Here is a 13,539-nt window from a genome sequence, read left to right on the forward strand (position 1 = left end):
GGCTCATTGGTAGCTCTACTGGTGCATACTGCCTCCATGTGGACAGTGTCAGGTCTTTTCGATTGTGTTTTGTATGAATGCAATTTGTTTCAATATTAAATAAATACATGAATACATGAATACATTTGCCTATGAAACAAATAATATGCCTATACCAGTGATTCTCAACCACTGTACCGCGGCACATTAGTGTGCCGTGAGAGCTCGTCAGGTGTGCCGTGGGAAATGATCCAACTTTTTTTTTTTTTATCAATTTTCTCCAACAGCACTCGTACCGGAGTTCCGACAGCATACATATATATTCCCCCAACGGGACCCCGCGCGCCCTGAAATTCTAGTTTTTTGTTTTCTTCCTGCCTTGCGCGTTCACATTCCCTCCTCCCGCACACACCTACAGAGCGGAAGAAAGGGGAGGAGTGAACTACGCACCAGCACCAATATAAGTATATAAATTAGTCAATATAGTTCAATAAATAAATCCATAGGTTTTTATTTTCTGAAAGGACATTTTTCAAAAGGACTACTTGTATTCATTACGGGAATATTTTTTCCTAATCCCATATTTATATAGATAACAGCACTGCGCTGGAAGATAATGCGGCATTGGAAATTATAGTCCCCTGAAACTAATAAATAGCTGACCCATATCCATTATACATAGCCAAACATCCATAAAAGGAAAATAAAAAACACAAATAAATTGAAATGGCAGAGGAATTGGTTACAATGTCATGCTGCCAGATTCCATATCCTGAACAAAAGTTTTATTTTTTTAAGGCCATCTAATAAAAAAAAAAGGAAGAATGTCGATAAAAGACCCCCAATTTTTCTGAAAGTTTGCAGGTTTCTTTCTTAGAATATACAATGTATTCTAAGGTGTGCAGTAAGACTCACGTTTAAGGTACATTAATCCTGTATCTTGGTGATGGATAGGCAACAGGTTCTTTAAACATATGATACACAACAAAATGCAGTTGTAGCCTAGTCCATTGATGCTACACAATTTCGAGTATATATGTGTATATGTACATGAATTAAAAAGAAAATAGTGAACCATATAAGGGAGATGCCGGGATTTGATGCTGTATTTCCACTGCTTGCACACCTTTTTATGTCTGATGCTTTCACTCCTTATGTGAATATTAATGCACATATGGATTCATCTTTTTCAGTTGCTCTCCCTGAGATTTCTTCCATTTTTCCCCTTTTAATTGTGAAATTTCTTTTAGGGAGTTTTTCCTTATGCGGTGCGAGGGTCTAAGGACAGAGGGTGTCGTATCCTGTCCAGTCTGTAAAGATTAGCTTAGGTTTATTATAAAAATGTCATATATGTCATTCTCTCTATTTCACTTAAATATATTTTTTAATTGACATATCAGGATTCTACAAGTACATTTGCGTGTATCTGTACGCTTATGTGTATTATTCTTTCCTTTTCAATTTAATTTCTGATGCACAAATGGTAATGTTTATCCAACATATTGCATAACTGCCATGTAATTTCAGCATAATTTATTTAAAAAACAAAATAAATATTTACCCAAACAAAAAGGCTGCCAAATAGTATGACATTTCCATGGCATCTTCTCCTGTTTAAGATGGTACATGGTCCCTGATCCAATGACTATATAGGTTCTTTCCATTTAAAGTCAGTTTCCATACTGATTTCCTACCTGCTGAGAGGGGTGTCTACAGGGCGTCCACAGGGACTGTTTTTTCCAAAACATGTAAAGCCTTGGAAATGTCTAAAACGTGCAGCAGAGCGTCTGGAGCCTGCCTGCATCGATCACATGTGGGATCTATGTTGGCTTTAATCTTTGAAAGTACAGAGTGCAGATGGCGAACAATTTTAAATTGAACCTGTTAAGTTATTCTCAAGTGCTTGAAGCAAATTCTCTTTAGGTTTCCAGATATCAAATGGCTTCTTAATTTTTTTTGTTTATCATAAAATCAAAACCACACAAGGACCATAACATGGCCAGAATAAAACAGGGAACTTACAACTTATTGCGTTATTATTTTGGCTTTAAGACTGGATAAGATAAGCCTTTATTGATCCCTAGAGGGGAAATTCAGGTGTTGCAGCAGCACAAAGACCGAAGTAAATAGGGATATGGATGTCATTTAAAAAAACAACATTGATAATAAAGAGGTATATCAATATAGAATAAGAATAGAAGTAAAAATAGACCAACAGAATATATTTAAAAAAAATGTTTATTCAATTATTTATTTAGTAACTTTAGTAATGTTGTCATGATGTTTGTTTTTGTGTGTCTTAAGGTTTAAAATCAATAAATACAGTGAACAAAATAAGTAAAAATAGAAACTATACAAGAGCAATTAAAGTTAAAAGGTAAAGTGACAACGGTGTGGTTAAGTCTAATTAATATATACACAACATACACCAGAATAATATACAATGTAATTAAGTGATGATACTTAGTGTGGTCTGTACTAATAATAGAATAGAATAATAATAAACTAATAATTATGTACTGCATAATAGACATACAAAATAGTACATATATATTACACTATATATATATATATATATATATATATATATATATATATATAAAACATTGTTTTATCTTAGATTGTTTTCTTTAGTTTCAATGAAATGAAATTATTTCTTGTTATTTAACTTTGTCTCAACAGTATGTGTTTGTCCGCCGTGAACAAAGCCAGCTCCATAATAAAATGGTTTCCCAGCTTCCTGTGGAAAAACCTGACTCGCCTGCACAGAGCTCTGACCTCAACTGCATCCATCACCTTTAAGATGAACTGGAACACAGACCGTGGGCCAGACCTGTCCACCAACATCAGTGTTGGACGTCACGATGCTTTTGATTCTGAATGGGTGTGAATCCCTGCAGCAGGTTCAACATGTGGCAGAAAGACTGAAACCAAGTGGAGTGGATGCTGCAAGAGCTGTAGATCAATAACCATGGTTCATGTGTCCACAAACCTTTTGCCATATAGTGTATATGTATCTGACTGTCTAACCAACTTTGAACCAACAATGCACCGGGTCTGTCTTCCTGTTTACATGTGACATCACGACACGCATATAGCCGAGTGCCTTTACAGCCAGCCATTTATCATTGTATAGATGTACACCGTGTACAGGGTGATAGCCAGGATTTTCCACCCAAACCAAGACATTTATGATTTATGATATGAAGAACTAAAAAAAGTGTGTAAAATATTTTTTCCCACATGTTCTTCATTCATTTAAAACTAGACGCTAGAGGCAAACACATTATCTTTTCAGTTTGGGCATTTTGCTTCCATAACATATCTTTGTTCAGACTAGTGTAAAGGAAACATCCAAAATACACATGTAGGTGTTTATTTATTTTTATTGTTTGCATCTGTAGATTTCCAAAAGTTTGCATTAAATAATGCCCCATTTGTATATTAAATCATAACATTTCAGAAGACTTAAAAAATACATTAAGATAGAAAATTGTCTTAATGTAAGTAATCAACTGGGGTAGTTTCATGATATTTATTAGTTACATTTTCACTCACACATGTAGTGTTTCCCCTTTACTGCTCAATTGTATTTTCTTCTCATGACAATCTATGCTGTTTCAAACTCTTCTCCACAAAGCCAAGGAGTATAACTCTAATGGACAAATACAAAATACCTGTTCCTGTTTATTCTGCTCCAAAACTGTCAAGTCTAAAAATATGGTCTCTAAAAACATCAAAATCAGCCTTAGAATTCACAAACATACGGAGAACATGACCTCAGTGGTAGCTAGAGCCCTAGCAGTGCACTTTCATGCTGTGTGTTTGAGAAGACAGAAACAAACAGAAAACATGACAAGAGTCAATAAGATCAAGGATTACTTTATTTAATAGATAATAAAATCTAACTGTTTAGACCTCCTTATTGACTTCACTTTAATGTAGGTGGAATTTGTTTTATGTACAGCATTGGCAGTACAGTGTCAGAAACATGACATAATTAATATTGGCTATTTCAAGTGGGCAACAGTGCAACATTTTAAAGGATAAGTCTGGTGTTATTCTGTGTTCTTACAGTCAACAAATCACAGTAGAAGACCAAAGTTTAGTCTAACAATACTTCCAGACTTCCCTACCCGACCAAAGACTTAAATCTTTAAATACTGTTCACAAACATATAATTGATTGAAAAAAAGATTGAGCGGAGTACATTTCTTAAAACCGCAGGTTACTGTAGTGGTTAGCAAACGTTACTCAAACAGGAGGAAATAGTGCATTTGTGACTATTTTTTGCGACGGATTCAACTACATTTGCCGCTCTAGTGATTATTTGTAACAGCAGGACGGTGTGTGTGAGGATTGAGTGAAAATAAACTACAGTGTGTGTTCATGGTAATGAAGGAACATGTCAGCCAGTGCAACAGTTTGGCTCATTGATGTGTTTTTAATAGTTTTTGGAAAACAATGAAGCTCTATGGCACAGAGGGAGAAGATATATCAAGCTTTAATACACAAACAGTACTTGTAAGTAGATACATTCAGTGTTGGAATTTGTAGACAGAAGAAAATATAGAACGTAATCCTTGCCCAATAAAGGCATTGCTGAAGATTGCAGTGAAATGTTCAATTTTAAATACATCAACATGTAAATATGTTGTCCATACATGTCAAGATCTTTGCTCCCTTAGATCTTGTAAACAGTACAGGCAGACATTTAAGGTGGTTGTCATCTGGTGGACCTCCTGGAGGACAGTAGAGAGTACAGCAGAATGCCTGAAGCTACGGAGACGTTGAGAGACTCAATACCGGGGAACATCTTTCTGCCGGCGGGGATGGTGAGAAGGGTTTGGCACAGGGAGAGCAACTGCTGGGACAATCCCTCCCCCTCACCCCCCATCAACAACAATGTGGGTTTAGTTATCTGAAAGTCTGCACACTGGGTGACAGGAATCTGGGACTCCTCCGCTTCAGCCCCTACTGTGCCGACCACCTGCCAGCCCTGCGCCACCTTCATCTTCAGCATGTCTTCGAGGTTTTCATATCCGTACACGCCAATCACCTCCATGACGCCTGAGCTGGCTTTGCTGACCACTGGAGACAACGGGCAGCTGTCGTGAAGACTGCTGACGACTCTGTCCACGCCGAGGAAATAAGCCGAGCGCAGGATGGCGCCGAGATTCATTGGGTCTTGAATTCTCTCCAGGACGAGCCAGAGAGGAGTGTCTTCCCTCTTGGGTGCAGAGTCTCTGTCTTCGGTGAGATAGCCCAGAGGACTTGCTTGCAGACACACTCCTTGATGTACTCTCCCAGAAGACATCTTGTCCAGATCGTTTTTACTGACCCGCTGGATTTGTACTCCTCGCTGATGAGCCTCCTCGCACACATTTAACACAGACGCCCTGTGAGAGGCCTCGCCATCTTTTACAAACAGTTTACGGGCATTCCTTCTACCCTGAGTGAGAGCCAAGACACAGGGAGCGATGCCAAAAACAACCTCATACTTTTCTGCTTTGGAGTCTGGTGTTGACCTCGTCTTCTGTCCCACCAGACTATTCTTCTTCTGTCCCACCAGACTATTCTTCTTCTGTCCCACCAGACTATTCTTCTTCTCTCCCACCAGCCATTCCTTTGTATCTGCAGGGAAATCCTCCAAACTCAGCCTCTTGAGTTCAGATGACATTCTGCTGTCAACCCAACTCCTCTGAATTGGCTTCTGTGTCACTGCTCTGTAAAAAAGAAAAGAGTGAGAAGACTCAAAATGTCAAGGCAAACTTCAATACTACCCAAGTTAAAGGGGTAGTGTGGATTGTTTGAAAGGGGTTGGATTGAGGTATTTATCCATAGTCACCATTTGGAGAAGCTGACAGGAGTTACCACATGGAAGCTAACAATGTACTGCTATGGACGGGGGCAGCAGCAAAACTTATTTTAGCCACCAGCAACTCTTGTATCCTGCAATGAAAAATGACTGTTTTTTGTCAATGGAGTCTGATGGCTTTGAAGAGAGCATAGAGAACGACTGCAGTGCCCTGTCGGAAAGGGCTGTCTTACTGCGAGCTGTGAAAATATTCTGAATACAGCGTACACTTAAACTGATATAGATTTTTTGCTGGACTTTTCTTTTTGGTGGCTAAAATGTGTTTTGCTGCCGCCTCAAGTCCACAGCAGTACATCACTTAGCTTTTATGGCGGTATTCTGGTCTGTTTCTCTAAACTGCGGGTGCCGACCGTCGCCTACTGTAGATAATACACTGACTAAGGATAAGTAGCTGCGACAACCCCACTTAAAAACATGCAAACCATCTCCTTAATTGCTTATGGTTAGGCTTGATTTAACTTTTTTTTCTCATTCAAAGTTAGAGTAACCTATTTTACTTCACTATTCAGATTTTTTTTTAATTCTGTTAATTTACTCTAATGTATTTAAATGTGTATGCTGTTTCCACTTGAAATTCTCTGTTTACAAATGAGGTTGGATAGAACAACATTTGACAACTTTTGCTGTAACAATACATTGACATTAAAAAGGATACCCTTTACAATAAAGGTGCAGAAAGAAACATATCTTCATCATGGTTTGCATTATTTTCATTTTGAGACACCATGAGACACATAACAGCCTCCATCATGTAACTTTTTCTATATCAGAAAAAATATATATTCAATACATGCTGTGAAGTGAATGCAAACAAGCAAACAATGGTCCTACATTTTTATACATTTAAGTTTTTTTTACATATTTTATAGTCTTTTTTCATATTTCTATTATTTTCATTTTATTCTATATTCAAGTTTCTTGATTTTTGCAATACTTGTTTTTATTTTATTATAAAAGTATTATTATAATTTAATTTATCTTACTATGTTTATGTTATACACCAATACATCAAAGATCTCGTTTTTCCACGCTTTACTCTTAAATAAATAAGTGAAGCGATACAATTATAAATAAATGTAAATATATAAATAAGTCAATATAAATCAAACGGTTATTTATTTTTTTAAATGACTTTTTTCAAAAGGTCTACTTTTATTTATTTTAGGGACTCTTTTTTCATAATTTCATATTAATCTTTTTCAGGGACTTTTATTTCCTAATGCCACATTTATTTCCTAGCTCTTTTTATTAGATTCAAATGAATGGGGCGTGGTTAACTAAATAACTATGGAATTATGAAATAAAATGTATCTGGAATAAATTATTGTAGTCCTTTGAAAAATGTCCCGTTTTAAATATAAACCTATGTATTCATGGTACTATATTGACTCATTTATGTTTAGGCCTACATTTATTTATTTCACAGTCACATATTTATTTACTATTAAATAAATGATATTCTATATGAACTGACCTTTTGTGTTTCTGCCATCCATCAGATGCATCAGGCTTGAGTTGGACACCAGAGGCATTTACTGAAACTCTGCGTCGTCTCTTTACCACTTGGTTGCTGCTGCTGTCCTCTGGTCGCAGCAGGGCAGCTGAGACATGGTAAAAGCTCACTCTTGAGATTAATGTAGGTTTGTGCAATCTTTTAGCCCAAACAAGTAGCATCGTGTGCTGATGTGCAATGCTGAATACCCACATATTAAAATAGTTAGAAATATGTCCAGATGCACTCAGAAGAAGGGTAGCTGCTCCAGAGAAACGTCCATTAATCCTTAAATGGTTTGTCCGCAGATTTACCGAGTAACTATCCTCAAGTTTCTCCTTTGTTGAACCATTAACACCTACTGTTTTCTTCAATAGCCGATGTTTGTGGCTTTAACATAAAATACGCACATGTGCAATCCAGCTACGTACAGCGAGCAAGATTATGACCGGATGTCGAACGCTTTCACCTATAAAATAAAAGCCTAACCACAAACGTTTGCCATTTGTGGGACATGCTTAAAATAAATATTTAGTCAACCAAGCAACATATCACATCAGGTACAAAATATTTGTCTGAAATTGTTATGATAAGATGCCTGCCATTATATCTGCCCAGATAATTCACCAGTCTTTTTTAAAATCTGTTAAATCCTCCTGGTGCACATTCAAATAAAAAAGCACCACATGTGCAACTGTTTTTGATTTGTTTGTTTTTCTTGTGTAGCATGAAAGGACTACAACTGCATTTCGTTGTGCAACCTTTTGTACGATGACAATAAATTAACCTTGAATCTTGATGAGAGTGCCGATAACATACTCAACTTTATAACAAAAAGTATTACTAAACAATTTTAAAATATATATAGAATATTATAATAGACTATATGTTATAAAATAAAAACCAAAAAATGGGCGTTTACCTTTTGATAATATATATTTTACTCATAAAACAGACACTTCTGTTTACTTAAGTGTAATTTTGAATGCAGGACTTTTACTTGTCATGGAGTATTTTTACATGGTGGTATAACTACTAATACTAATTAAATGATCTGAGTATTTTTCCACCACTGCCATTAATAAAGAAAATGTCCCTGAATTATTCTATTTTGTTATTTTTAATGATTTGAAAAAATGATAGAATCCCAACCCCAAACCAACAACAGACGCTGCAGTATATAGAAATTAAAGTGTACAGTACATTGAAGGATTTTATTTTGAAAGGTCGTGGTTCTTCCTCTTGTGCGTGACCTTGACACCTGCCGGCAAAAATCCAACGTCAATTTGTATCATGTTTAAGCGTACGGGAGTACGTCATTTCCCGGAAACTATCGCAACACGGAAGTGTAGGAAAGAAAACAAATAATCATTCCAATTTGTGTCGAGTTGAAGTCGGAGAAGACGCCTTAAACACCGTTTAACCTTCCGGATAACCGGCATTTGACGACACGGTGAGAGTAATTCTGCCGGGGTTGGATTTCATAAGGCTGTGTTTAGTCTGTGGTGTTAGGGTTGGCCGTTTTTGGAAGATGTTGAGACAGATTTGAGAGCTAAAACACGGCTAAACGGAGACTTCAGGCTTCTAGTCACATTTCTAACTGCTGAGTAATATTTTCCAGGAAACAAGCAGGTCATCGGATGGACATTTGGACTATTAACCAATGATTATTTTCATTATGGATTATTCTGCTGAATATTCTCCCATGAATTAATTGATTGTATGGTTTGTAAAAGTACAAATTTGGACCAATTGGACTGAGTAAATAAAATCCATAAGACACTTTAGATGACTTTATAGAACTCAAGACTGAGGATAAAATGTAATTTATTGCATCCAACAGCTTGCTCTTTTATTATTTTTATTATTTTTGCAAGGTGAAAGCTTCCCATGTTCAATTGTAAATAATTAAAGCTAATGTTATAAAAGAAAACCTCTGGAAGAGCCAGGCTGTAAAATGATTATCAAACATGGCCAAAATATTTTGTTTGTACAATGCTATGTTATTCTACGTGCATTAATACTGAATACTTTTCTAAAAAATAAAATAGTGAAAATAATGAGAAATGCTGTCACAATTACTCAAAGCCCAAACATTATACATAAATCACAATTCTAACAATTATCTAAAGGGAAAACAGCAAATCTTCAAATTTGAGAAACTGCAACCATGGAAAAAATGTAAGCATAGAAAATTATTTAAAAGCCAATTAACTTTCTGTAGATTAATAAGATACTCATTTCAGATGTACTTTTACATTTTCATATGTTTTGTTGGTACAAATCTTAATTTGTAAAGTAACTAAAGCTGTCAGACTAATGCAGTGGAGTAAACGGTACAATATTTTCCTCTGAGATGTAGTGGAGTAGAAGTATAAAGTGAAATGGGAAGACAATACTCAAGTAAAGCACAATAATCTCAAATTTGTACCTAATACAGTACTTGAGCAAATGTGCTTATTTACTTTCCTCCGAGGATCATCTTGTTTTGTTTGCCCAACAGTCCAAAAACCTAAAGATATTGAATTTCCAATAACAGGGAACAGAGAAAAGAAGAGAAGCTGGAATCAGAGAATTTTTGACCTTTTTGCTTGATAAATTAAACAATTAAGTCGTCATCAAAACTGTTCGGTCAACTGACTAATCAATTAATGGGCTAATTGTTTTAGTGCTAGTAATCTTTCCAAAATGGGATCTCAGGTTTACATTTTTTACATTTAATAAAGAAAAGCACAGGAGTGGAATTCTTTCCCTAAATTTAGTTTTTACCTGTAACATATTCAGCTTGACTGTATTGACGTTCTGCTATTTTCAAACAGATGGACTTCCTGTTTGGGAAGAGGAAGACTCCGGAGGAGATGCTGAGGCAGAATCAGAGGGCGCTCAACAAAGCCATGAGAGAACTGGACCGAGAGCGACAGAAGCTGGAGCAACAGGAGAAGAAGATCATCGCTGACATTAAGAAAATGGCCAAACAGGGACAAATGGTGAGACGAATCATTTGTAATCCTAATTGTGTTTGAAGCTTCATTCGCAGTGTTGACATTCAAATTCTAAAGCAACACTACAGCCCTAGTGATGTGTGTTATTTTAATCTTTGTAGGACGCCGTCAAGATCATGGCCAAGGATTTGGTCCGCACAAGGCGCTACGTCAAGAAGTTCATCATGATGAAAGCCAACATTCAGGCCGTCAGTCTAAAGATCCAGACGCTCAAGTCCAACAACAGCATGGCGCAGGCTATGAAAGGCGTCACCAAAGCCATGGCCACCATGAACAGACAGGTCTGTCAGAGGAGGCACAGAGACACAGTATTAGATTGAAGTAAACAATTGTAAACTTCCTGAAATTGACGATCTCATGTTTATTCCACCTCTGCAGCTGAAACTGCCTCAGATTCAGAAGATCATGATGGAGTTTGAAAAACAGAGTGAAATGATGGACATGAAGGAGGAGATGATGAATGACGCTATCGACGATGCCATGGGGGATGAGGATGATGAGGAGGAGAGGTGAGGGACTTTTATTTTTATTTAGTTGCAAACCTTTTATTCCATTATTTATGTATGAAGAAAGCAAATAACTATTCCTTACAATTATTATTCATTACAATAAGTACTTTCCAAAGCAATGAACAAAAATGTCAACATCTGTGTCTCTTACCACCTCATGCATTCCTTCAAAACAAAACGCATATGATACATTACACATACAATAAATAAATAAATGAAATGGGAACAAAGGTGGATTTGGCTGAATGTTCACCACTTTTATCTTGTACCTGCATTGTTCCTCTCTGTACCAGTTCTTAGTTGGTTTCATCCAGTTTTGGGTTATCTTCTTAAATGCCGCCACTCTTAAAAATCTAAAAAGGTATTCATTAGATTAGTGAGAGAGTAACTGAGGGTGTTTACCCAGGAGTAATTAAGAAAACAATGTTACACAGTGCTTTAAGGTTGAAACAAGCATAAAAAACATTTCAGGACTGCAATGATATAATACCAGACAATTACAACAATACAAGTGAAAATGGAAAGTAAAATATCCACAAGTAATTAAAAAATAGAAGGCAAAAAGACAAGTTTTGAGAAGTGATTTCAAAGATGTTACTCTCAGATCATAAAGTTCTGTCGTGAGGACAACTACTCGGTTAGGAGCTTGACCTCTGCAGCTTCCATTTTTACCATTTTTATTTAAATCCCCGGCAAGTCCCCCGATTTTATGACTTCTTGATTCACCCTCCACAATCTGATATAACTAACCCAATTTATGTTTTGCATTCACTCTGATACATTTGTGTTTGTGTACAGTGACGCCATCGTGTCCCAAGTGCTTGATGAGCTGGGTCTCAATATGTCCGATGAACTGTCAAGTAAGAAAATCCAACACTTTGAGCACAATTATGTCAATTCTAAAAGTGCTTATTTTTGTCTTTTGTCTGGTATTTGACATTTATTAAATCACTGGATCCCCTTTGTGTTCATTTCAGATCTTCCGAGCACCGGAGGAAGCTTGTCGGTGGCCGGAGGAAAGAAGGTCGAGCCCCAAGCAGCCCTGGCTGACGCAGACGCCGATCTGGAGGAGCGGCTGAATAAACTCCGGAAAGATTGAACACGCAGTCAAGTGTCAGACACTGTGGCGGGGTTGTTAATACAGATACAAACCTACTCGAATCTCTGTGTTTAGATTCTTTTGAAGGTATAACTGGTATGACATGTGCTGTTTCAGCTGTGTTATAAAAGCTGTGTGGCTTTCTGTTCTGAGGTGTTTTCATTTTAACGTATATTATGTATTTTATCAAAAATAGAAAAACCTACAAGGGTCATTATCCTTCATAGGTCTTGTCTCATTTATTGCCAAATTACACAAATTCTCTGAAAGGGAAAATATATCTTGCAGACCGTGTAAATACTAACTCAAGGCATGTTTTTTTTCTTTTCATGATGACGATTTAAATTAACATTAGTTATGTTTAAAAGAACCCAAATGAAAGTTGCTAACAGGACAGAAGTAGATATTTTATATGTCAGCACTTTTTGTACATCAGGCTGGTTTGAAGTTCTTTGTATCATCATCATCATCATCATCATCATCATCATCATCATCATCATCATCATATAAAATATACAGTTACAGATGTGAGCTTTTTGATTATGTTTATTTGTGGGAGTTGTCAGTCGTCAGGGTCCAGCTGATGATGGTGTACAAAAAGTGTCTTTTCTGTCTAAATTCACTAATTGGACGGATTATTTTACACAAATGTACAAAGGATGAAAGAAAGGTATGTCCAGCTGACTCCTGTGTACTGCCTGGTAAAGGTATCTCAGTGGTGTTTTTTGAGATCAGCAGGATTTTCACCAAAAAGTTAGGAGTCAGTGTTGTTTGTTTTTTGGGAAACTGTCCTGTTTTTGCTTTTCTTTATTCAATAAACATTTTTTCCAGATTGAACTAACAGGTTGATTTGAAGAAATGTTTCACATAAAGTTCAGTTTATTTGTGATGGAAAGCTCGACTTCAGCGAAGGAAAACAGTCGTGTAATGTCTTCTGTGGCTCTGGAGGAGTTTTGTCGACCCTGATGAAATAACCCTGATTATGTCATAGTGATGTCATCGGCATTATCTCGGTTTAGCCTTGGAGATTTTTTAATAATACATTTTGTATAGCACCTTTGACATACATTTTAAAGTGCTTCACAACAGCAACATAAAAACAAAATCCAATTAAATAAGCTTTATAAAAAGAATATAAATATCAAACTCGAATAAGGAATTTGATAAGATATTAAAACAATAGAATTGATTATTAGACACAGCAAGCAAGGAATTCATTAATTCAGGACAGATGCGGCATCATTCCAGAGCGATGTGGCCCCGAAGCTAAGGCCCAGTCGATCTCGGTTTTCCATCGTAATCTTGGAATCTCTACAAGCGACCCACTAGAGGATTTTAGGCTCATATGGGATTAAACATCATTTATGGCCTAAAAAGTGATAATTAAATTTTAAAATCAACTCTAAAATGCAAAGGCAGCCAGTGTATAAAGCTAAAATTGGTGTTCTAAGTAAACTTGTTAGTGAGTCTGGCATCAGCATTGTGAATTAACTAAAGTCTGGAAAGGTTGTGTTCCTAAATTTCACTCGGGATCAATAAAGTATCTACCTATCTATCTTTTAGAGTAAGTTATATTACAA

At 36.5% G+C, this 13,539-nt stretch overlaps 2 protein-coding genes across 2 annotated transcripts; one reads left to right on the forward strand and one right to left on the reverse strand.

Annotated features, from left to right (window-relative positions):
- Positions 1-4,408: 4,408 nt before the first annotated feature.
- Positions 4,409-7,822, reverse strand: mrm1 (mitochondrial rRNA methyltransferase 1 homolog (S. cerevisiae)). The gene is made up of 2 exons (XM_029455539.1): positions 7,332-7,822; positions 4,409-5,705 (listed from the first exon to the last, which is right to left on the reverse strand). Exons 1-2 carry the CDS (start codon positions 7,562-7,564, stop codon positions 4,706-4,708), a joined length of 1,233 nt encoding a protein of 410 aa, XP_029311399.1. The 5' UTR covers positions 7,565-7,822; the 3' UTR covers positions 4,409-4,705.
- Positions 7,823-8,663: 841 nt separating this feature from the next.
- On the forward strand, positions 8,664-12,796 carry chmp2a (charged multivesicular body protein 2A). The gene is made up of 6 exons (XM_029456011.1): positions 8,664-8,802; positions 10,169-10,336; positions 10,453-10,632; positions 10,730-10,860; positions 11,659-11,720; positions 11,838-12,796. Exons 2-6 carry the CDS (start codon positions 10,169-10,171, stop codon positions 11,957-11,959), a joined length of 663 nt encoding a protein of 220 aa, XP_029311871.1. The 5' UTR covers positions 8,664-8,802; the 3' UTR covers positions 11,960-12,796.
- The last annotated feature ends 743 nt before the right edge of the window (positions 12,797-13,539 follow it).

This window comes from Cottoperca gobio, chromosome 19 (genome assembly GCF_900634415.1).
Source record: "Cottoperca gobio chromosome 19, fCotGob3.1, whole genome shotgun sequence".
NCBI lineage: Eukaryota > Metazoa > Chordata > Actinopteri > Perciformes > Bovichtidae > Cottoperca > Cottoperca gobio.